The sequence below is a fragment of the Coffea arabica genome, chromosome 2c, assembly GCF_036785885.1.
Source record: "Coffea arabica cultivar ET-39 chromosome 2c, Coffea Arabica ET-39 HiFi, whole genome shotgun sequence".
Lineage (NCBI taxonomy): Eukaryota > Viridiplantae > Streptophyta > Magnoliopsida > Gentianales > Rubiaceae > Coffea > Coffea arabica.
Window position 1 is genome coordinate 4,856,988 of NC_092312.1, and position 24,365 is coordinate 4,881,352.

The 24,365-nt window shown below is 35.9% G+C and overlaps 3 protein-coding genes and 2 long non-coding RNA genes across 5 annotated transcripts; 1 reads left to right on the plus strand and 4 right to left on the minus strand.

Annotated features, from left to right (window-relative positions):
- Window positions 1-2,029: 2,029 nt before the first annotated feature.
- Window positions 2,030-2,478, minus strand: LOC113728457 (uncharacterized). Its single transcript, XR_003458099.2, has 2 exons — window positions 2,380-2,478; window positions 2,030-2,275 (listed from the first exon to the last, which is right to left on the minus strand). It is a non-coding gene; the product is annotated as an uncharacterized lncRNA (long non-coding RNA).
- A 95-nt stretch (window positions 2,479-2,573) lies between these two features.
- Window positions 2,574-4,815, minus strand: LOC113733446 (uncharacterized). The gene is made up of 3 exons (XM_027259814.2): window positions 3,153-4,815; window positions 2,857-3,049; window positions 2,574-2,751 (listed from the first exon to the last, which is right to left on the minus strand). Exons 1-3 carry the CDS (start codon window positions 4,813-4,815, stop codon window positions 2,574-2,576), a joined length of 2,034 nt encoding a protein of 677 aa, XP_027115615.2.
- Window positions 4,816-4,873: 58 nt separating this feature from the next.
- On the minus strand, window positions 4,874-5,208 carry LOC140035810 (uncharacterized). Its single transcript, XR_011839731.1, has 2 exons — window positions 5,113-5,208; window positions 4,874-4,969 (listed from the first exon to the last, which is right to left on the minus strand). It is a non-coding gene; the product is annotated as an uncharacterized lncRNA (long non-coding RNA).
- A 3,656-nt stretch (window positions 5,209-8,864) lies between these two features.
- On the plus strand, window positions 8,865-10,399 carry LOC113730307 (abscisic acid receptor PYL4-like). The gene is made up of 3 exons (XM_027254926.2): window positions 8,865-8,964; window positions 9,170-9,879; window positions 10,030-10,399. Exons 2-3 carry the CDS (start codon window positions 9,237-9,239, stop codon window positions 10,077-10,079), a joined length of 693 nt encoding a protein of 230 aa, XP_027110727.1. The 5' UTR covers window positions 8,865-8,964; window positions 9,170-9,236; the 3' UTR covers window positions 10,080-10,399.
- Window positions 10,400-16,306: 5,907 nt separating this feature from the next.
- On the minus strand, window positions 16,307-20,408 carry LOC113725338 (protein trichome birefringence-like 33). Its single transcript, XM_072073780.1, has 6 exons — window positions 19,988-20,408; window positions 19,646-19,862; window positions 17,973-18,144; window positions 17,595-17,794; window positions 17,315-17,473; window positions 16,307-17,145 (listed from the first exon to the last, which is right to left on the minus strand). The coding sequence occupies exons 1-6, from the start codon at window positions 20,184-20,186 to the stop codon at window positions 16,806-16,808; spliced, it is 1,287 nt and encodes a 428-aa protein (XP_071929881.1). The 5' UTR covers window positions 20,187-20,408; the 3' UTR covers window positions 16,307-16,805.
- Between the last annotated feature and the right edge of the window lie 3,957 nt (window positions 20,409-24,365).

Consider the following 24,365-nt stretch of genomic DNA (forward strand, 5'->3'; position numbering starts at 1 on the left):
CGTGGTAAAACTAAACCACGCCGTAGAAACAAGAATAGAAGTTTATTTGGATGATTTATTTGAGATAATTACTGTAACACTTTTTATGATGTAATGTATGTGAGATAAAAAGGTGATTAGAATTTATGAAGCAAATTATTTTATCTGAAATTATCTCAATCCAAACAAACCCTCTTGGGATATCAAAGAATGTGGCAAAGAAAAAAAAAATCATGGGATATAACAAATGTGATACATACATACATATATATATCACGTGCCAATCCCATCTCCATAACATGCAAGAATATACAGCCAAATAAGTACTCAAAGGTGTTCCAAGCTCAATACTAAGATGTGCCGCCACTCATATATATATATATATATATATATATATATATATATATGCATGCCTTATTTGAGTTACATCGTACCGTGGTCACAGCTTTCTTCTTGTAGTATCAAAATTGGTTTGTTTGGATAGTGTATTATTTGAAATATTATTTAGAATAATTACTGTAGCGTTTTTTTGTGATGTGATGTATATGAGATAAAAAGATGGTTGGGAATATAAAAAAGTGGGTTGGAAAATGTATCCATGATGCAAGCGAAATATTATTTGGGATAATTGGGGTATCCAAACAAACCTGAAATTCTTTCTTTTTTTAAAAGAATATATTATTATTCAAGAAGGCGAAATTGAGCTTGAACAGTTGGATTCTAGTTTTGACAAATGAGATTCATGGACGAACAAGAGATTGATGAATTACCGGAAAAATGTGTACAACTAACTACCATATATTGGAAGTGGGAAAAAAGAAACAGAACCATCTGGTACCCTTTTCTAATTTTTAAATAAAAATTTCTTTTTTTTAATCTTTTCCTGTGCCATCGTCTAAAATTATGAAAGGCAAAATTGAATGTGAAATTTGTAATACACTAGCTAGTAGCTAGGCGGCCACTCCTATTTATTTTTTCTCGTCCGATAAATAGTACAGTGATGCAAGTTGCATGGAGATTTAATAGCTTGCGACCGCACTTGCATTGCTTTTATTGTTTACAAGAGAAAAGATAATGACTACCACACAGTTTGCAATCATCTCGTTTGGGTTATTAATGGCCCGGCATTAATTGTATATTCACATGTATGTAGCCAAGTCCTTAGGGCCCTTTTCTCATGCTTAGTCTCACCCTCTCTCGGGATGTGACTACGCTTCCAACTATCTCCACTTTCTTTCTTTTTTTTTCCTTAGTGTTGTTTTAATTGCTTTTAGTTGTTGTTTATTCAACAAAAAAAAAAAAATTTTAGTTGTTCGAGCAGAGTGTTTGGATGGCAAGTTTTTTTAAATAATATTTCACTTATATCATAAATATATTTTTAAATTTTTTTTTATATTTTTAATAATTTTTTTATTTTATATATATCATATCATAAAAAATATTACAGTAATTATTTTAAATAATACTCTATTCAAACGTAGTACTACGTAAAACTTCTGTCACCCCAAAAAGTACAAAGAAAAAAAAAAGATTTCTACTTCGTGACTTTTTTGCTTTCTTCTTGACTTTTGAACTTCGAGAATAGGCACTTGTAGATCGATACGACTTGTTCCATATGTCTTAAATAACGTACATTTTTTTTTCTCCCCTGTTTTGCCTTCAATTTGCAGTAGCTTAAGGAACATTCGAGTTCTATTAACCGAAACGATCGAAAACCTCTATATATACCAGAACCCAACGAAAAGGAACAGTAAGAAAGACTGAGAGAAAGAGTAAAGAGCTGCAAATGTGGTCAATCGTGGTTGACTTGACTGATAAGCTTCTTTCACCTTACTCACGGCAAGCTCGAATTCAAGAATGTTTTCAAACCCGGACCGTCAATCGAACCGATGAGGTGAAAGGGTCGAGGTTCAACCGGTCGGACCGGTTCAACCGGGGTTCAATAAATAAATAAATAAATAAATAAATAAATATATATATATATATATATATATATATATATAGACACACACACCTATGCATAGAATAAGATATAAATGCTGAACCATAATAAATATAAGAGCAATATCCAACAATTAACACACACAATTAACATAGTTATGAAACTTACATGTCCAATTGTCTAAATATTAAAATTAACAAAAAAAAAATACAAGTCTAGAAAACAATCAAAAGGTCCAAACGAGTCCAATTTCTGAAGCTTCTATAATCTTCTTCATAATTCTGGGACAACAAAGCTTCAAAAAAAGCCATCTTGACAAGTCATCATCATCATCCAAGACCATTATATGAATCACTGACAAGTGATAAAAGTATAAAATCATATTAGTTTCATCACACCAACTGATACAAATCTTAAAAATAAAAATAAAAGAGTACAAATAATTCTATACCAATTACCATTTGAACATTTAATGCCAATCATCATCTTCATCATTAAAAAAGTTTCGACGCTGAAATGTTTCTAAATCAACATCTTCTGCTTCCTCTTCATTATCTAAAAAATCAACATATTTAATTATATACATATTCAACAATTGAATATCATATCATACTAGCTTTATTTTTGCATCAAACTAATGATTTATGTCAAACTAACCTTCAAGTTGTTCAGAATTTGAACATTGACCATGAATTGGAAGTTCTTCAAGCTCTTCCTCTAACTCCTCATAATCAAGCTCCCCTTCCTGTTCTTCTTCAACCACCCAAAATTCTGTTTTATCAATTGACTCATAATCAACGGGATCATACGATCTCTTTTGCTGATTATGCCTACAATATATATATATACACACAACATATACACTTAGTTAGTACTAAAATATTTTCTTAAAAAGAATGAAATGTCATTTATAAAAATAAACCATTTACATATACCTATACTGCAAACGCAAATTGTCAAGATCATTGAGCCTTTGATGCTCCAACCTATTCCTTTTCTTAGTATGAATACGTTCAAAAACACTCCAATTACGCTCACATCCTGAAGAAGAAGCTGTTTGACTCAAAACCCGAATTGCAAGTTTTTGTAAGTTGGGAGCATCACAACCAAAGAGCTTCCACCAATTCTCTGTCATATTCAAAATTTAAATATAAACAAAATATTTATAAATTAGATATATATATATATATATATATTAGAGAGATTCAAATGCTAGAAAAATATAAATTACCTGGTCTATCTTTCTTGCTAGTAAGAATAGCAAGTTTTCTGCCAAAACTTCCCTCCCGCTCTCGATACATTCCAATTTCTCTTGTTAAATTTTCCACACTACACCAATCCACCTTTGATTCTATGTAATCCAACAAACCATTTGTAATTTCTGGATGTGTAGAGAATGTGGCGGTGTCATATTGAAAAGCGGGATTTAAAAAATATGCCGTAGCATGCAAATTTTTCCTCAACATCCTATCCCATCGGTCATTGATGATATCAATGTAAGGCTTATATAGTCTTTCACTACTCCTGAACAACTTCTTGATTCCAGTAATTGCTCTAAACATACCTTCATACACATACCCCAAAGAAGGCCTTTCATCAGTGTCACAAACTCTCAACAACCGAATAATAGGACCCATTATTCTCACCGTAATCAAACAATTATTCCAAAATCTATCATCCAAAACAATTTGTTTGACCTCTTTTCCTTTGTTCATTTTCAAGAACTTTTTGTAATCTCCGCTAGTGACTAAAGCTTGTAAGCTGTCTTTGTGATCATGTAAGCTCTTTAGTGCAATAAAAGTGGTGGCAAATCGAGTCTCCCCCGGACGAATAATCTCCCTCCACCCATTAGTTTTTCTCAGCCAATTTAGAACATATTTATGATTATACACAAAAACAGTTACTGTAGCAGCAAGAGCCACTAGAGATTTAACAGTACCCATTTCACCAATATCCTTCAAAATCAAATTGATACAATGGGCAGCACATGGAGACCAGCAAATAGTTGGATATCTTTCATTTAATAAAGTTCCAGCAGCCTTATAATTGCTAGCATTATCAGTGACTAAATGCACCACATTTTTTGAACCAACCATTTCAACAATTTCAGCAAACAGATTGCACAAATTTTCTGCATTTGTCACAATGTCCGATGCATCTATAGACTTGATAAAAGATATACCCTTAGGACAATAAACCAGAAAATTAATCAATGGTCTTTGTCTACTATCTTTCCATCCATCACCCATTATAGTGCATCCAGTTTCAGCCCAAGTATTTCGAAATGAATCAACAACTAACTGCACATCTTTCTTAGCATCTCGCAACAAAGTGACTCGCAAGGAATGATAAGATGGAGCTTTATAACCATGACCCATTGATGCAATTTGATCGATAGCTTTTTGAAAAAATGGAGAATTAACAGCATTAATGGGAATACATGCATCATAGAACCAAAGAGCAATGGCCATATCAGTATTTTGCCATTTATCCTTACTTTGCAAACAAGCTTTGATAGTAGGTTGAGCACTATCACGTCCACCCTTAAAGAAAGCATGAATACCTGTAGGGGCAGTGGTTTTTCTCTTTCCTTTACCTAATGATGTACCAGCCTCATTCATTGAAATTTCCCTTATTCGAGGAGGTGGAACCTCTTGCACTTCATCACCGACAAATTCGTGCACTGGTTGACCAAAAGGACTTTCAACCCCAAAATCTCCTCTTTTTTCTTTAGATTTTTTATCATTTTCTTGCAAACATGTTAATATTGCAAGCCTCACTGCTGGATCAACATTTGGACATGAAGTAACACTGCCCGTTACTCCTGCCAAGTGTTGCTTCATTCGGTGGATGCCACCCCCATGAAACACTTTAAAACAATAAGTGCATGTCATGGTTTTTCTTCCTTGTGCATTTCTGCCCTCAGAAACATATCCCCATGCTATATCTGTCTTTTGCCTATGACCTTGGGGCTGACTTGCAGATCCCTCACTATTGAATGGTCCCCCCGGTGAACATTGTGAGTTACTACCGCTACCAGCCTCCATCCTAAAATGAGATATTTAAAAATAACTAGTCTTAACAAATAATTAATATACACAAACTGAAACAAATTATTAAAGCTATTCGTATTTGGGAACTGAAACTGTCACCAAAAGATCTAAAGGGGTTAATGGAGACAATGAAACAACCGTTTAGCACGAGTGAAGTTAATTCCCTAAGCCTTGTGCATTTCTTGAGGGTGTTAAGTATCTTCACGATAACTGGGTTTTGCACAGAGATTTAAAGACATCAAATATACTTTTAAAAAATAGCACAGAGATTTAAAGACATCAAATATACTTTTAAAAAATAGCACAGAGATTTAAAGACATCAAATATACTTTTAAATAATAGCACAGAGATTTAAAGACATCAAATATACTTTTAAATAATAGCACATTGGGTGTTCCCAGATCCCAAGTATGCAAAATGTATATCAAATGAAGCTATTTAACTGGAAGTGGAATGAAAGTCTTTGCCCTTTAAACACTACATATATATATGGTATATCACATGTTTGAGAAGCAAAACGTGAGATCAACACATTTAAGCGAATTGCTAAAACTTGAAGGATAATGTGTGTAATGTTCAATTGGTGCCCTTCCATCCTTTAGCTCACTGACAAGATCCAAATCACAATTAATCACAAACAAGTATATAAGAACTCTTGTCGGGGTTACAGTCAGCTAATAGATTGATCAGCAGATTCACGATACTGAATTCTTATGAATGAAAGCAATCAAAGTACAAGGGAATTTGCAGCAATTTAGGCAAGCGAAACTGATATTTCCAAAGGATTGACAATTGTATAAACTCAAACACGTGAACAGGAAAATAAGCAGCAGCTACAATCAACCCAGTCTGAGTAAACGGATAAACTGACCAGCAAAACATGACACTACAGAGAATCAATCACAATCAGAGTATATCTACTCACATATGGAACAATATCTAGACAGAGAACATGTTGAAATTAGAAACGAAATGAGGTAGCAATTCAAATTATGAAGATTTAGGACCTGAATGCAGAAGGGTTGATGTCCACCGGCGCTGCACCACCTCAATCACCCTGCTCAGCTACACCACCTCAATCACCCTGCTCAGCTGCACCTTCAGCCCACAGTCGACAACGAGCACCGCCAACCAGTGGTCATCTACGCCGTTTCCCCAAAAGTGATCCACACCACACTTTGGAGAAGGGGAAAAGGAACTAGCGAAGGAGGACCGAAGCGGCGAAGCGGCGAGGTGAAGTCACTGAAGTGCGAAGAGGAAGAGTGGAAGACTGGAGCCGTGGAGCGAACTAGCGAAGGAAGACCGAAGGCCGAAGCGGCGAGGACCGAAGCGGCGAAGCGGCGAGGTGAAGCGGCTGAAGTGCGAAGAGGAACTGAGGAAGAGTGGAAGACTGGAGCCGTGGAGCGAACTAGCGAAGAAATCAGAAATGAAGAATGAAGATTAGGGATCGGTCAAAATTGAAGTTTTTGTCAATTTTGACTCAAAAATTGGAAACCGCGGTTCACGGTCCAACCCGGTTTTGAAGATTTGACCGGTTTTTTCCGGTTTTGACCGGTTTCTTATAAAAGTCAACATAAGCTATAGACCGGACCGGACTCATGGCCGGGTCGCGGTCGAACCGGTCGACCCGGCCGGTCCGGTCCGGGTTTGAAAACATTTCAAGCATGCCGTCTTGGTATTCGGAATTTCGGAGGAGGTAACAACCTTTCCCGACTTCTGAACCTCTCTTTTTTTTCCCCTATAAATTAAAAAGAAAAAAAAAAGAAAAGAAAGGTACAAATATGTACATGTGGCAAACGAAAGGTGTTTAGTTTACTATACAAAGCTATTAATTAATTATGTCGAGCCAAATTTCAATAGATAATTAAAAGGCCACCCTCGTAAACATGATTTGCCAAATTAAAACATTATTATTATTAGGGCTAGTGGTGCTTAATGCACACACTACAAACAAGTGGACACTCTCAAAGAATTATTTTGAATTTTAAAAATGAGTGTGGGAAAAGAACGAATTAATAATACTATGAGGGTTAAAATTTTCAAGTATTTGAAGCACTTCAATAGCTTAAAGACAAAAGTTAGTCTTATTATCTAGTTAATAATGCACATTGTAAAAATTATAGATCTATCCTTATCGTGTATATATTGACATGTTATGAGGAGAAATTAAGACCTTGTTTGGATTGCAGTTTTTCGTCGAAAAATTACGTTATTTTTCGTGATTACATTTCTCTATTATCTTTTTTCCTCACATACATTGAATCGTTACAATAATTTTTTCATGAAAAATCATGAAAAATGCAATCCAAACACTAAGGGTTTGATCTACGGTTCAGAAAATGACGAGAAAATTAACACCATGATGATGTCTCTCATAACAAAGACTCAAAGGAATATCAAGTAGAAATTTCGGAAAATCCATAGCATCTTCCAAAAATTTTCTGAAAAACTTTTACCAAGTTGGAAAGGACCGGCAAAAGAAAACATTATTGATTTTATCCATCACAGCTACCGTGAAAGAGTCATGAGCAGCAAAAGAATCATGCATTATATTCCCAACCCCCAACCAGCAATACCCAACTAGTGCGAGATTCATTGATCGGTGCCAGTTTTACGATTCCATCAACGACCTTCGCCGTTATCTCAAGCTACTGATAGAGTGTTCTTGTATTTTTTGTTTGCCTGCATGCCCTCTTAGCGAAGTCGTAGCTGGCTGTACTTCCAATTCCAAGCCTCCCTCGCCCATAAAACGGCCAAATGACGACACCCACAAACTACGTGAACTCGCTAGGGGCGTCGGCAGTCCTTTTATTCTACCTCCTCCCGTCACATATCTATACAATTATATACAAAGAGAAAACAACATTATTAATTTATTGTGTGGCGTAAACACATAGAGTGTACTTAGATAATAAATCGTTTAAAATAATTTTTTTGAAAAAAATATTATAACATATTTTTGATGTGACATACGTAAGATAGAGAGATGATTGAAAAATATGCTGATACCCTACATAAAAAAGATTCGTAAATAATTCCTTTGAAATTTCTGATTTTACCCTTATTATAAGGGGAAATTGGTCCCATATATATATATTCCAGAAAAGAACCCCCTTACAATCTGCAATTAGTTATCTTATTGAGATCGATTCAGAACTTCATCGCACTAACTACTGCACATTTTCTAATAATAACTTCCTTCATTTAAAGTACTCCATCCATCCCATATATTTAATCATACTTGGGGGTACGTTGCTTTGCTTTTTATGTACAATACACTCCACTAAGAAGTTTTTTCTTTTGTTACACTTTTATCCTTAATTATGTGTTGTTCAAAGTAAAAAATAGAAAGCAAGTCCATCACATTTGTCTTCATGCATCATTAACGAAGAACATAGAAAAAACTTCAGAGTGTAAAATAGTTAGAAATATCAAATATGACAAATATTTTTGAACAACCAAAAAATAAAAATATGACACTTTTAATGGACAGAGAGAATAGTAACTATTGATTTTTCAGATAAATACATGCACACACCTACATGTATATATATATATATATATATCTGTCGTGATATGCATCTTAATATGAAAAAGATAATCCATTCATTTTCTTGGACTAGCACGCGCCTAGGGTTTATAAAATGTCTTTGCTATTTTTCTGAGGGCATTTTCGTCATTCGACATCGAACAAACCTAGGATGACGAACTAACCTGGCATATCTCGTAATTACAAGGAAAGAGCATGGGCCTTTACACATTTGAAGACTCTGTCCAAACTCCAAACAGACAAAGTTGCAACTTGCTCGTCCACTTGCACGGGTCCGGCGTAAGCTGTTTGGTAATCAAATCAAATGCAACCCCCACACCCAACCCCACATCCCCGCCCCCCCCAACCCCCACACAGTCCTCTCCCTCTCTCTCTCTCATCCCCACCCTTCTCTTCCATCCCACCCCCAGGCGTAAAAGTTCTCCGAGGAAAGATCAAAGTATTGCAACTAGACAAACATTTTATATTAGTTTTAACTTCCCTTCTCTGTCCACCGTATATATATGTATCCATTAGCGTCAGTTCTTCATATATATCATCATCCACCATCCAAAGAGAGCAGCTAGATTTTGGTTTCTTTGGTTTCTTGCTTTGTTTTTTTTTTTTTTCATTCATTTATTCTTTCTCACTTCCTTCATTTACAGATACACAGATAAAAGTCGAGGAGCCATCGGAGGGGGGCAAAAAAAAAAAAAAGAATAGGAAAAAAAAATGCCTATGCCTTCGTCCCTTCAAATCCACAGAATCACTCCTCCTACAACCACCAATTCCGCGGCCAGCCCGGCCGCGGCAGCCATCAACTTTCAGAAACACGGCCAGCCCACGTGGGTGATTCCAGTGCCCATCTCTGTCCCCGAGAATGTCTTGCACTGCCACACCCACGCGGTGGGTCCCAACCAGTGCTGCTCCGCGGCTGTGCAGTCCATCATGGCTCCTGTCGACACCGTGTGGTCCGTGGTGCGACGCTTCGACAACCCTCAAGCCTACAAGCACTTCCTCAAGAGCTGCCACGTCATCGTCGGAGACGGCAACGTGGGAACTCTCCGAGAGGTGCACGTGGTTTCTGGTCTCCCCGCGGAAACCAGCACCGAGCGGCTGGAGATTCTGGACGACGAAAGGCACGTGATGAGCTTTAGAGTTGTGGGTGGCGAACACAGGCTCCACAATTATAGGTCCATCACCACTCTCCACGCCACGCCGGACCATAGTGGGACAGTGGTGGTTGAATCCTACGTTGTCGATATACCCCCGGGCAACACCAAGGAGGAAACTTGTGTTTTTGTCGATACCATTGTGCGGTGCAACTTGCAATCGCTGGCTCAGATGGCGGAGAACTTGGCCAAAAAAAGCAACAGTAAATCATCGTGACCACTAAATTAAACTACTATATTATTTGTGTATTTGAGTTATTTTCCTTTCTTTCTTTCGTATTTTTGATTGATGATGGACAGAGTTTTTCTCTCTCTTTTTTTTTTTTTTTTGTGTTTCATGTACGGTGTTGTAGATCATGGAAGCCCAGAACAGAAAAGTGGTAGATTGATAGTCGGATTCTGATGAATCCTTTGAGGTTGGTTCGCAAGATGATTAGTTTGAAGGTGATAGCTTTGATACAAACACTCTTGATGATCATACTCATATTCATATGTAGTACGGAGCGTAAAACTCTTTGTTTCCTCCATCGACCATGTAACCATCGATCGATATGTGTTAGATGTTTATGTCACTGTCACAGTCATTCTCCTAATTATCTGTTTTGATCACCATCCACAGTGCCTTCCTCCCTGCTTCCATTTTCTTCTTTAGGTGTTTCTTTACATTCATTCATATGTAACAATTCCACTTTAGAAATGATTTCTACCATCGCCTTAGCCTCACACAGCAGTCAGTGCTGATGAATATCGTTGATTAATTTTTAGTATGCATTGTACAGGGACTGTATTAGGTGTTCTCCTACACCTTGGCAAGAGTATTCTTTTCTAGATTTCAAATTAAACGGAAATATTCTAATATTTTGGCCACCGACGTCCTCCTCCGCTCTGGATTAATCTAACACTAGTATATGATGAACATTCACTTACATGGTACTATATCTTTTTCCTTTTTTTTTGGTTTATGGTTAAAGCTAACAACGTACAATGTGGGAATCAAAGTCAGGCCATTGGTATTTCTTTTTTTTTTTTGGCCTAGATGTACGTATAGAGGACAGGATATACGCTGCAGGGCCAAGTAATTCAATTATGAGATTATATATATATATATATATTGAAATATGAAATCAGAAGTTTGAATTCATTAAGTTATTGAGTTGTTAAGTATTAAATCTAATACATTTGAGTGCATATCACGTTCAGTGATAAGTGAATAGTTTACCACTTAATTTTGGAAGCAAGTTTTGCCGAGAAAATTCAGTTAGTTTCGTTTAAATTAATTCAGATAATATGTTATGTTAGGATCTGAATCCGTTGAGTTGAGTTTAAGTGCTGAATACATTTGTTTGTGAGTTGAATTCATCGAGAGAACATTTTTTTATATCGTTTTTTTTCTAAATTCTAGTATGGTGCCACTGCTACCCAATTGGCGATCCATCCAAACATAAGCAGCTCTGCTCTTATTTGTTGAACGCATTTGCATGGAACATTCATGAACTTTTTTAATTCACCGGTCGGAATGTTGCGAAATTGTGCTTACAAGTTCCGAAAACTACCGAGGTACATACCGGGCGGGCAACTTGTTGCGAGACTCAGAAAAAGTAATCCAGCTTGCAATGCAATGGTCCCTTGGGCTAATCATGATTTGTTTAAGCATAAGATCTCATCCATAAAACTACTCTCGGCACGGCGCTCTTTATTCGTGAAACACGATGATTAGATAAATTGTTTGCGGTGCAATCTGGACAGATTAATGCATGTTGTAGTAATATATATACATATATATGTGTGTGTGTGTGTGTGTGGTAGCTAAGTGCCGCAGCTGCTGGTTGAAAAATGAAAACCGAAGGATTTTTCCGTAGGAGGGGAGGGGAGGGGAGGGGCAGATGAAGGGGCGAGGAGAGTTGGAAACTTGGAATGGAACATTTATTATATTAAAAAAAAAGAAAGAAAAGAAAAAAGGTACAGCTAGTTGCGGGTGTTGTGTGGAAGAATCAACACAGCCAAGTTGACGCTGATGACCAACTTGCTCTCCAAACAAAAGCAACTTGTTATGAGTATTTTACTTTTCGATGCCTCTCAATTTCTTTTCTTTTTTTTTTTGATATATATATATAAAAAAAAATTAGTAGTGTTGTTGTTTCTGCCTTCTGGAAGGATGGAAGGAGACGGGAAATGGAAGCAAGTTGGTGTGCAAGTGGGCAGCAAATGCTTTAATTGATCGATCTCTTCCCATTTGCCTAATATTTTTGCCTATACTACTTGCCCATTCCTTTCCTCTGTCTTTTTGTGATTTAGCTTCCAAAGAATCACGAGACGACATATCTGCGTGCGTTGCGTACTCCCCAATAATAATGAATAATCTCCAACCCCAGGGGACGCGACTGGACTTCCTTGTTTTTATCAATTAAACTATTGGTTGTCGATTACTATCACCATTTTTCATTTTCTTCATCCTGTTACAAGTTGGACCGGAGGATGGGGATATAGTATCATTTATCTACTCTTCACTGGAGCGCGCAGTTGCGGGTCTTTTTTTTTTTCCCAGAAAATTAAAAACACTCGAATCTCCTCGATGGTGGTAATTACCTCAATTTTTAGATGCTTTGCATATGCAGGGATAGTGATTAGTGACATAACAGTGTGTGAGTGGTTGTGTATCCCAAAAATAATAAGCAAATATTTGCCTAAAATGAATATTTGCTACAGCTTCGCTTTTAATCAAGACATTTGTGAGAGGAGAAATCGCTCTGCTCATGTTTCGTCAAATGAATTTTTTTTCGTCTTTCATTTTTAAAATGCTCACACACTTTACGTGTCTCTTACAAAACTAAGTATGTTGCATATATTTGGTCCTAACCTAAATTTCTGAACAATTTTCAGCTTGAATGCACCAAGCGACCCACCCACATGCAGTCATTTTTTTAGGCGTAAAGATGCCAAGCCTCATTTGTAGCTAAAAAAAAATTACTCCGCTCACATTTATTTTTGTCCCTAAAAAAATGAGATGTGTCCTTTTTGCACCAAAAAAAAAAAAAAAGAAAAAGATGAAACGAGTTAATTAGAATCGAGTTGGTGGAGGTCTTTTACAAGAGGTGCAAAGTTGACATTGCAAAGAGTCAATGATAAGGTATATTTTTTTGGTAGTTCAAGATAAGTGATGAATAACAGAAAAAATTCGGAAAAAAAGAAAAGAAATTTTCCATATTCCATATCGATGTGTAGGACGTATATGTCTCTCATTTTTCGTTCTTTAGTTTCTACACGAAGCATTAAATATATATATATACATCTTGACCACCAAAATATATACTCCACCACATTGAGTCTTATAAATATGTACATTTACTTTACACAGAAAATTTACCAAAGTTTTAACAAGAATTAATTAAAAGTTCGTAATAAGGTAACGGCATAGTACATCTTTCACCAATCTAACATGAATTGGGATCCATGTGCAACCGAAAAAAAAAATTCTGCATTATTGACTTCTACGGATTACTTGTACAAACAAATTACAAAAAAAAAATAAAAATAAAAATTTTAATCTTATTGAGCGTAAGAGATTTTTTTTACCCAGATAACTAAAAGCGCAACTCATTTATCTTGATGGTGGTAAATTAATTTACGAGAAGTTGTGCCATTTGAGTCCCAGAATGACTATTTCAAACTACTGCCGAAGCCAAGGACGGAGATGAACAACCGCCGCCGAAAAAAAAAAACTAAAACACAAAAGAAGCAGAAGTCTACCCATTAGACATTTTCAGTTGTGGGTATTTATTGAGAAGTGATAGACTGATCATTGGAGTCAAATTAACTCCTACTCCCACTAATTAAATTGTTGATTTGCGGTAGGCGTTGTCAATATGAATATTGGATATGTAGGGATGGTGCCGCCAGTGATTATATATCTGAAAATTTATAAGCAAATATTTGTCTAAAATGAATATCAAAAGCTTCACCTTCGCCATTGCCTTTTTAAGGCATTATTAGGTAGGGGTGGGCAAAATTATCCGCTAACCCGAAAACCCGTCATATCCGATCCGAAAATTAGGATATCCGATTTTTATTATTTGATCGGGTCAAAAGAGGGTCGGGTATCCGCTAAGATGCGGGGCAGGTTAGAATCACATAATTAAAAATCCGCGGGTACCCGATCCGCCCCGCATATTTATATTTTATTTTTATTTTTATTTTTATACACACACTATAAAATAAGTAATTTTATTGAACAAATTGCATTACAAATATGAGAGACTATAGTTTATTTACAAGATTCATTTGTAAAGGCCATGATCTTATATTTTATAGAAAAAAGTTTAATTAATGTGGAACATGTATATTAAAAATTGTGCTACTTATTTCAAACTTTTATTGATTTTGAATTCTTTTAATTTTTTCCCTTCATCTTATATTCTCTTCATATGCTTGTTTCTTGGTAGGAAACCTTTTTTTAGAAAAAAAAATTATTAAATCTTAGATGAATGTGTAAAATATAAAATTAAATTGGTATAAATCATTTTTTTAAAAAAAATTAAATGATAAATAGGGCGGGATGGGTACCCGCTGATCCGACCCTATTTCAGATTTTCGGGACGGGTAAGGGTCAGAAAATGGCTGACCCGCAAGGTGCGAGTCGGGTCAACCAAATGGTGAATGGGGCGGGTACCCGACCCGCGCCCACCCCTATGATTAGGTGGTGAAACTTGGCGCTAGTGAGCTAATCCAAAACTACAACTAACTACAATTTGCTTTCCCTTTCTTTCTTTTTTTTTTTTGTTCGTTATAAAAACAAAAGTCAACATTATTAATAAATTAGTTGAAAATTGTCCCGCATCAATGACAAAAAATATATAGAACATATCACAGATATATCTGAATTGAAAAGTAATTAGATCTAACAGAGGTAACGCTTTTGGCTTTGAATGAATTTCAACATTTAACAACTAGAATAGAGTTGGTGGAATAATTTTTTTTTTTTTTTTTGCAAGTGGTGCAGATTAAGTTGACATTACTAAGAACGAGTGATAAGGTAAACAATTCTTCCTTTCTGGTAGTTCAACATACGAGATGCTTACCACCAAGTTGCATGAAAGCGCAATCCATTGATGAATAGCAGAAACAAAAGAAATTGCTGATTCGAAAAAAGAAGAGGAAATTTCCATACCCCATATCGCTTTGTTGTAGGATGTGTAGTATGTTGCTCATTTTGTTTTAGTAACTGGTTTCTGCACGAAGCATTGCATATATAAACTAACCTACCACATGGAATCTAATAAATATATGAACATTTAATTAACAGGGCAAACCTACAAAAGTTTGAAAAAGAAGTAAAAGTTGGTAAGTGTAGTTAATGGCACAGTAGCACCTCATTCACCATGTCTAATTAACATGAATCCATGTGCAACCACGAGATAATCAATCAAATTAACAGAGGGTACCAGGATTTATCTAAAATTTCTCCCTAACAGATAGAGTTTTTCATCTTATTGGCAGGATTATTGTCCTTTTTTTTTTTTTTTTTTTTTCTTTTGATCCCCTATTCGCGGCTGAAATGAAAAAGTCAGTAGTTGCATACAAAGAAAAATTGACAGCCCTAGTCTTCTTTATATCTCAAGAGTTGATGTGCTAAACCGAATCCAAAGCGTATCATGTATTCAAACACGTGAGCGAGAGATGCGTTGGACTTCTGGTTTATCTCATGTTACTTAAACCTCCTATCAATTGCAAAATTAATGCTACAAAAAAGACATAAAAATCCCTTTCTTTCTCCATGACATAAAGATCCCTTTTCCTTCTCAAACTCGCGCCTCTTGCTAGAAGCTCTAACCTCATTCCGCCCCCACCCATTACACAACACACACTTCACATCACTTGACAATGGCCATGGATATCTGAGTTGGTTTGGTTTGTAGGACAAAAGTTTTATATAATCCCATCCTACTATGGAAAAGAAAACCGGGCAAAGACAAAAAGGACGTGATACATTACAAACTACCACATTACTGCATAGAATAAGCGATTCAAGCAACGCATGCCAAGAATTAAGACTGGACGACCCATGAAAGAAAGCTCAGGACCATTACTGCAAATGAATCCTTTTAAGTTTTAACCTCAAGCACCGCTGTTTAAGAGTTAAAATGATATCGAATTTGTTCACTCCACAAAAGTCGCTTGTAGTAGACGAAGCCAATCAGCCGTAACTCTCCTGTTGAATCCCCAGTTGCGTTGCAGAGATGATTCATCAGGACTTCCCAAATCCACCATCTTTTGGAAATTTAAAAAAAAAAAAAAATCAATCAATCAATCGTGCGGAGTCGCATTATATACTATTCCAGTGGGGAACCGGGGATTGATTGAATTTTGCAGTACTGCTTCTATATTCTGGATTCACCGACTTACTTCTGGGCCAACTTTTCACTCCACTCCCGCTTCACAGATCACAGCATATGGGGCAAGGGGATAAGTCGTGGACCAACTAATTCTGATGATTTTGGTAATGGGGCCCCATAGTCATCATCCAAAGCATTCCGGGTGGTTGATGTCTATGAGTTGTCTGATCCAATCCAAACTGTGTATTACTGTATCGCTTGCGAGAGCATGGACTCCACAAACAAAATACCAGGCTTCTGATTGCCCCCATATGAAAGTATGCAATTTTCATTGGGCAAGCGTAACCTTAAGATGTACAAAACTGATTGAGAGAGTGAAACAGGACGCACCAAGGCCCAATATTCGTCCTTGGAAATATTCCAACTAAAATTCTGACCCACAATCTATGTTTAAAAGTCCAAAACCAAAAAAAAAAAAAAAAAAAAACTTTGAACAAAAACAATGTAAGGTATTTAAAATAAAATAAAATAAAAAAACTTTCTCCGTCCGCTGGAGAGGTCAGTGAGCAACCTCTTTCGTTCACGTTCCTCCACGAAAGAAAGAAGCCAAGGCTGCGTCCAAATCTTTGATCTGATCATCACGTGTGGGAGTAGCCGCTTATATTGGTTTGTGCTGTACAAAGAGGGTTTAACTGAGATGATTGGATGGTGCGGGGAAAAGAGTGTAAGCGAGAGATTTTAGATTCAAGTTCTAAAATGTCTAATGGGATAAAAGAGCTTGGCAAGGATAAAAGATGAAGTCAAGGATAAAAGAGCTTGGCAAACAAAAGCTCGTTCCAGGTATCATGGAGGCCGGGCAAACACCAATGCGTGCAATCGGCATAGCTGACAGGGTTGGCTAGCTGCTGCGGGGTGAGGGGACTCCATTGTTTCTTGTAAATGGATGTATGTGCATCCTTTCGGTGACTTGATAGCTGCGTGATGTTGAGAAACGTTATAGGCACCCTGGTTTTTCTGAATTCTTCTCCGATCACTTGCATTATGCTTTTCCGGGTATCTGAACCCCAATAATTTGGATCTTCTATCAGCTTGGTCTCATTATAGCAGTTCCCATCTGGACTGCCGCCCCACTCTATGCTTCTGAAACAGGCGTCATCAAATCAATTTACGTTGAGTAACTACCTCTGTATTATGATGCAATAACATATATGTCGAAGTTTTATTCCGTGGATCACGAAAGATTAAATACCATTTCTAACATGGACGCTAATTTTTACGTGCGCATGAGAGTAATGGTAGTAGTACTTACTTTGCATGAGAGGGTGACATGCTAGCGAAGAAGACTCTAGTTTTCTTGGGATCCATATTCCTCTTTATCCATCTTAACATGGTTTTCATTCCCATACGATAAGCATCGTCCGTAGACACTTCCGCAATATCTTTCACTTCATCACTAAAAGACCCTTGCCTGTTGTCCGGATTTTGTAGATTTTTCAGATCAGGTCTCACAAAAATGTATATCTAATTAGATCATAAAACAAGAACGATCAAATGAGCAACAATCGTATTGAGGGGAGTGTTTAACATACAGTATCTTGAATGTTCGGCCGGTCATCCACCACAGGTAGGTGTTGAAAACCATTATATCAACTCCTTTCCAATTCTTTCCATGCTTAATAATTGAACCTTTACGGACTAGCCTATCAGATATTCTGTGTACGATAGCATCATCCGAGTTGGACTCGAGGAGAAACGGTGCCCAGTAGAATTCGATGGTTGCATTGTATTCCTGGTCAACATCAAATAATTAAGGCTGCTAAAATATTAGCACAGATACATACATATATATATATATATATCATTCTCATATCGTCATCCACTACAAATGCAAATACTACATAGCATTTGTACACTGATATATATATATATATATATATGCGCGCTTGCATTTGGTAATTCCAACTCACCTTTGCTGTGAATATAGTAAGTGAACCATTAGTTGTCATGGATTTGGCGTCTTCAGGGATGAGTCTGTGGAGAAGGCAGACCATGGAAACATACTGCCCCCTGTTTAGGGAATCGCCGACGAACATCATTCTCTTTCCTCGAAGCGTTTCCAGCATCAACGTGGCATTGAAACTGCAATTTTTTTTTTTTGGAAAATGCACAAACACTGTTTATTGCTCCTTGCTGGCAGTAATTAACTTGGCACACCGCAGCTAAACTTGCAGTTTGAAAACAGATTATTGTTCATTTGGATAGTGAGATGGTCCGTAAAGCAAATTGGAGAGAATCATACTCATCAGTCAACACAACTATTTGTATTAAATTATAGTAGTAAAACTGTAAAACATGTTCAAGATCTTTTATAAGTCTCAAGCCCATCCTATATTAGTTTTAAGGATTCCAGCAGCAGGCAATGTAACTACGAGACTTACTCGCACATATATTATACTTTCATATATAATGGATAGTAATTTTTTTTTATAGCTGGGGATTTTAACAATTCACAAATGTTTCTGAAAATCAGGAAAAAATTACTGGTTGAAAGCAGTCTGTAATTTTCAAAGTCATAACAGAGTTTTTAATATATTATTCCTATTTTCATGGAATTCAGGCAGACCGGTTCCAGAGGTCAAAGTATTTGCCAATCCGCAAATCGCAGTTGGCATATTTATACACGTTATTATAAGTAGGTCCAATATCCAGAGTTGGATTTTCCTTGACTTGCAGTGAGTGATTAGGGGCTTTCAGGTCAAGTAGGCGGGTGGAACGGTTGAACCACCGCTATACGTACAAAGGTGGCGATGTAATGTAAGCCAAGGTTGAGAATCACTTTATTATTACTAGTATTAGTTATGGATGGTAGGCACAAAATCCACCAAATACGACTGCGTCGGCTTCATATTACCGGCTCACCATGAACACCACCACCATATGGTATTAGCAAGATTTTTTTTTTTTAACAAAAACGTTAGAAATATTATTGATATCAAAACAATTAATTAATTCTACTAACTTAATCAAAAGAATATTCAAGGATTCCTTCCTCGTCTTGTACTAACTTAGTAGCATAGGAGCTAATTATTCTACTGACTTAGTAGCAATTGGTTAGCTAATTAATATTTTCCTGTTAAAAGTACCAGAAGTAGCTTTTCTTTTTTCCCGACAATATAATATTTTTCTCCCTTGTTGAAACTTTTTCTAGAACAAAAAATGTTCTTGTCAAAAAAATGGGAAAAGTGAAAGCTATTCCCTCCTACTACCTGTGCTCACGCGTAGAGTGTACGAGAACCACCTGGACTTAGTCTAGAAAGCCCAATGTTATGGACTTTGTCATTCACATTGAATTCCAAAACTAATACTTCTAATATTTTGATTTTGTTTTTTTTTAAAAAAAAAGAGTAAAAAATAAACAGAGGGTAAAGACTAAAAAGAGGAAAGTGCAACGCAAGTTCTTGTTGCGATTACCAAAGAGATTAAGGAAACCTGCAGATTCCCGTTATATCCGCCGCATGATTCATTTTCAATACCCAGACACGAGATCGTGAGAAGATCGAGGGGGAGTAAGAATCACTAGTATGGTACGGCAAAGGCTTTAATTATATGTTATTTGTAAAGAAAAGAAAAAGAAGGTGACCTGGGAAGTGTACAGCCATGAGGCTGCCATCGCCAATACTGATAGTCCTTATCAGGGCGGCCGTGTTCTTGGCATGTCAGCTGCGGTTGAATATACGGACATTCTGATTCCTCGTACAGCGGCCGGTTCACCTCGTCCCGAACCCATCTCCCGCTAAACACATCACATCCTTCCTCAGTTTCTCCGATGGCAAAAGGTAACTTCCCTCCGTTCTTCTCTTTCAACGCCAACAACCAACAAACAAAACCAATCCGTCAATTGATATTTCCAGCTCGTGAAGCTCTAAACAGAAAAAAAAAAAAAATAGAAAAGACGATAAGATGAATCTGTTATGTTACTCACTGGTAGGTGAGATGGTTTGGTACTTGTTGTGTTTAGGATGGTCAGAGTCGTCAAATTGGCCGAAGAGGCAGCGCAAGTCTTGGCTGTAGAGGATGGTGACGAAGGCAACGAAGGCTAGGAAGGTGAGGAGAATAGGAGAGACCCTGGCCTTTTTCAGCAGGAAACTGACTCGAGAAGACGAGGGAGCTGGTGGCTTCATTTGAAGCCTGAAATCCTATTGCCTCGTGCCTTCCGAATTCGTTTTTTACTTAGGTTCGAAGGGTGACACTCCTCTATGATCAAGGGAAAGTGTCATGTGTTGCAGTGGAATTGGTAGATTAAATATAGGATTATTACAGGTCATATGAAACCAAGTTCAACTTCGTGGCCCCACCTAGCTAAGCTACCACACGGAATAAACAAACAATAACAACACTTCATGAATAAGCACAAGAGATTTTCTAAAATACCAAATGTGGAAAGAAAAAAAAAAGAGGAGGAAGAAGAAGATGATGATGATGAAGAGAAGGGTAATGAAGTTGAAAAAAAAAATGCTTTGTTTGATTAATTTCGTGCTTTTGCTATCATGTCCTTAACACTTGTTTTCCTGACCCAAAAAAAAAGCAAATGATTATTTTGTAGTAGTACTAGAGTTACTTGAACTGTGCAAGGCACAGTTTGAGCCCCTAGAAATTTAGTCGAATGCGGACAAGGGGCAGGGACCTGAACAGTCAACGGTCAGATTTTGGCAAAAAAAAATATACGGTCCAGATTACAAGTTGTATATCTATTTTCACAACGTGTGTGGGGCCCGTAAATTTTTATACTAAAGTTACACATTGTGCAAACAAAGTTACGCCATGTGCAATCAAAATTACGCGCCGTGTAAAATGACCAAAATGGCCACTGTCCGTCGAATGCATAGCATCAAATTATTTTGACAAATGATGAATGGATAGAAATATAGGAGAAAAATTGAGCATTAAAGCAATTAAATTTGACAAATATTATTTGAACTCTCATTTTTGTTAATCATACTTTCGTTATTATTTTTATCGTATAGTTTTTGTTTATTGTAGGAACACAATTAACACAATATGGAGTATAAATAAAATTTCTTTCAAAATTTGCTGTGAAGAGAAATTCCATCTATGAAGTCAACCTTTCTATTTATTGTGACTTGAATAAAGATTTTTGAACCACTATTATGATGATACCCAAAAAGGAGATAAACTTAATACACTATAAGTGCATTGGTGTATTAATAGTAGTATAGTTTTAGTTAAAACTAAATCAAAAGTAGTCGTCATACTTTTAGTACTTTAATAATGAGAAAAAATTTAGGAAGCTACTAAAACATGGCACAATCTTCAACATCAATATAGTTTACTATAAACTTTCATATTTTAATTTCTTTTGATAGAAGAATCCAGTTCATCTATTTAAATTCTACTTAAAGGTGACAACATTATCCTGCAGCTCCTGAATATAAATAGCAAAGTTAGATAAAAATATGAATTGCCATGTTTCCTGGTCTACATATACAAATTAGAATTGAACTATTTTTTTTTATTGCAAAAACATCTTCCTAATCAAAATTGAAATTTCTAACAATTTTTTGTCAAGTCACACTCTAGGCCGAAAGCCTCAATTGTGACTTCCACCACCGACTGCAATCCTTGTATACCAACCCAATTCATACTACAACACTTGAGTAATTAAAAAATAAACAAAACTTAACTTTAGTTTAAATATATACAAAATCTTATTGGATCCTTCAATTAAATTTAATAGGCCATAAAGTAATTGCAAAAAGAAAGAAATGGAGAAAAACGGAGTTACAAGAATGCCTAGCTAGATTTATCTTGGTGGAAATATCACATGATATATCTTTCTCCTAAACAAATACACAAAATTGTAGATAATTACAAAATGTAACCAAAAAACAAAGAAAAGGAAACAAAATGTGAAGTAAGAAATCAAATCATAGGAGAAGAAAATAAAAGGATGATTTTTTGTTCTATTATTCATAGAAAATAATCATTGGTATAAAATGAATTCTAATTTTTTTTACATATTTTAAAATTTCACCTTTTATCCATGAAGAACTACCAAATAAAACATCATCCTATGAATTTAACAAACAAATGCTAGTTGGCTATATCATTATGATAAAAAAATAGAGCAAACATGTGACATTAGAGATGAAGAAAAAAGGAAGAAAAGAAAATATAAAATGGGATAAAAAATGATAAAGAATTCTTTTTGCTAAGTAGTTATCATCTTGACAAAAAAAAAAAAAAAAAGAACATGGCAACAATCTTAGTTAGATTAGTTTTAAAAAATAAAAAAGGTGAGGGATGACAATAGTTACTGCAATAAGAAAAAGAAGAGATGGAGTTGATTTTTTCAAGGGGAAAAAATATTTAAATTCTTTAGCCCAATTGAATCAAAAAAGGGAAGGAAAAATTTAGGTAAAATAATCAAAGGTCCACTTGTCAAAAATATATATAATATATGTGCCAAAAAGATGATTAGCTACACTAACTTGGCTTTCTTTTTTATATACAAGGTAGATAGATTTGAAAGACTGTACGTAACTGGTGGAGGATGACTTGCAAAGGTGAATGCATGGTAATGGTAAAACATGCCTCTGCTCATTAGGTATAACAGTAGAGATGTCAAAAGCAGCCCATCATCAGAACCGCCCTTTCTCTCTTGGGGATAACCAGGTAGGTAAATAACAGCCTTCTTGACATGACATCAACTGGAGAAAGGGGAAAAAAAAAATAAATATTAACTGCTGCATCGAGTATGCGATGAGAGACTGTGAATGAAACCGAGAAATTTCTTGTACTAGTATTTTTCACCAATGTGTAACTCTAAAGGGAAGTGCCCAACCATCCAAGTAATAATTGCCTTTGTATTTCGTCTAAGACACCTAAGCGGAAAAAAAAAATGATGAAGAAAAGAGGTATAACCATCATGGAGTAAGAACTACGCGATTCATGCTTATTCAGATTTGCACTAGGATTAGGAACGACATAATCATCATTGAGTTATTCATTTTCAATTTTTCCCTGTTACAAAAAGAAATTGGGAATGGTAAATAGATGAATTTGCAGCATAATACAAAGAGGAACGAGGCCCTCCATCGCCAGACGAGATATCTGCTTATCATATGATGACCTTGTAAATTGATGGGTGTTTGTTAGTTAATTACTTTCGATTTAGCCGTTTGTTTCATGAGAACGATGGAGACTACATATATGTTTAGTGGGTTATTGCTGGTTAATTTGTAAAACTTGAATTGATGGACAAAACATAACCGCCACTTACATATGGGGAATCAAGTGCCAGTTTTTGAGTGTGGTTCATGATGACTGGAAAAAGCAGCCATAGTTTTTGCTTGACTTGTAAGATAAAGAGTAGTTGAGAAAGATGGCACATCAATTTCTTCAATCCTCTAGTCTGCCACTGATCGATCATACACAGATTATAAAAATAGACCAAAAATGAATAGTACTAGCTGCCTTTTGGTTTTGGAGTGGTTTAGGTGGGTAGCGAGTGAGTTTTCTGTTAAACGTTTCGCTTCATTCGGTTGGCAATAATGTCTATTTTTGGGTTGGGATTTTGATCCTCCCAAATTTTCACCTTCCGCGTGGAGCAGTTATCACATTATCGTCGGCTAAGACAGCTAATTATACAAGAGTAGCATCATTCATTAATCATTCATTCAAGAGACAAAACAAAGCTTTTTCTTATTTCAGTGGGTGATCGATGTATTTTAACCAATTAGTTTGATGTCCGGATTAAATATTGATGATGATTGATGAGTAAATATTGATGAGACAATATTTAATGTGTTTCTTGGTTCATCGTTCATTTGTATGTGGTTCAGGCTCTTCATTTTCGAAAACAAAAAAGGCTGCCTGCGGAATTTGACAAACACTAGATTGGTAGAACGGGTCTGGTTTGTTGTACAGCCTGTTGGCACCAGCTCGATTAGGCGAGATCAGATTCAGTACCTATACTAGCATGGCAGAATGCACAGAGCATTTTAATCCTCTGAATAATGAAAGGAAGTAATTTAAGATATGTAAGATTTTAATAATTGTGATTAAGAAAATAATTTGAAATATGTAAGACTTTAATAATTGTGATTTGAAAAAGATTTTATTATAGTTCTATATGTAATAATTTGATAGAAAGAAAAATCATTAAGATAAGATTAATTGTTTTTTAAATCAATATAATTAAGATATAATTAGTTATTTTTTAAGTTATTTTAAAATTAGAGATAATTTTTAAACATATAATATAAACCAAATAGGATTTAATATGGGTATAACTCATGTGACCCATAACCCATTAATTTTCTTTAATTAAACATGCTACG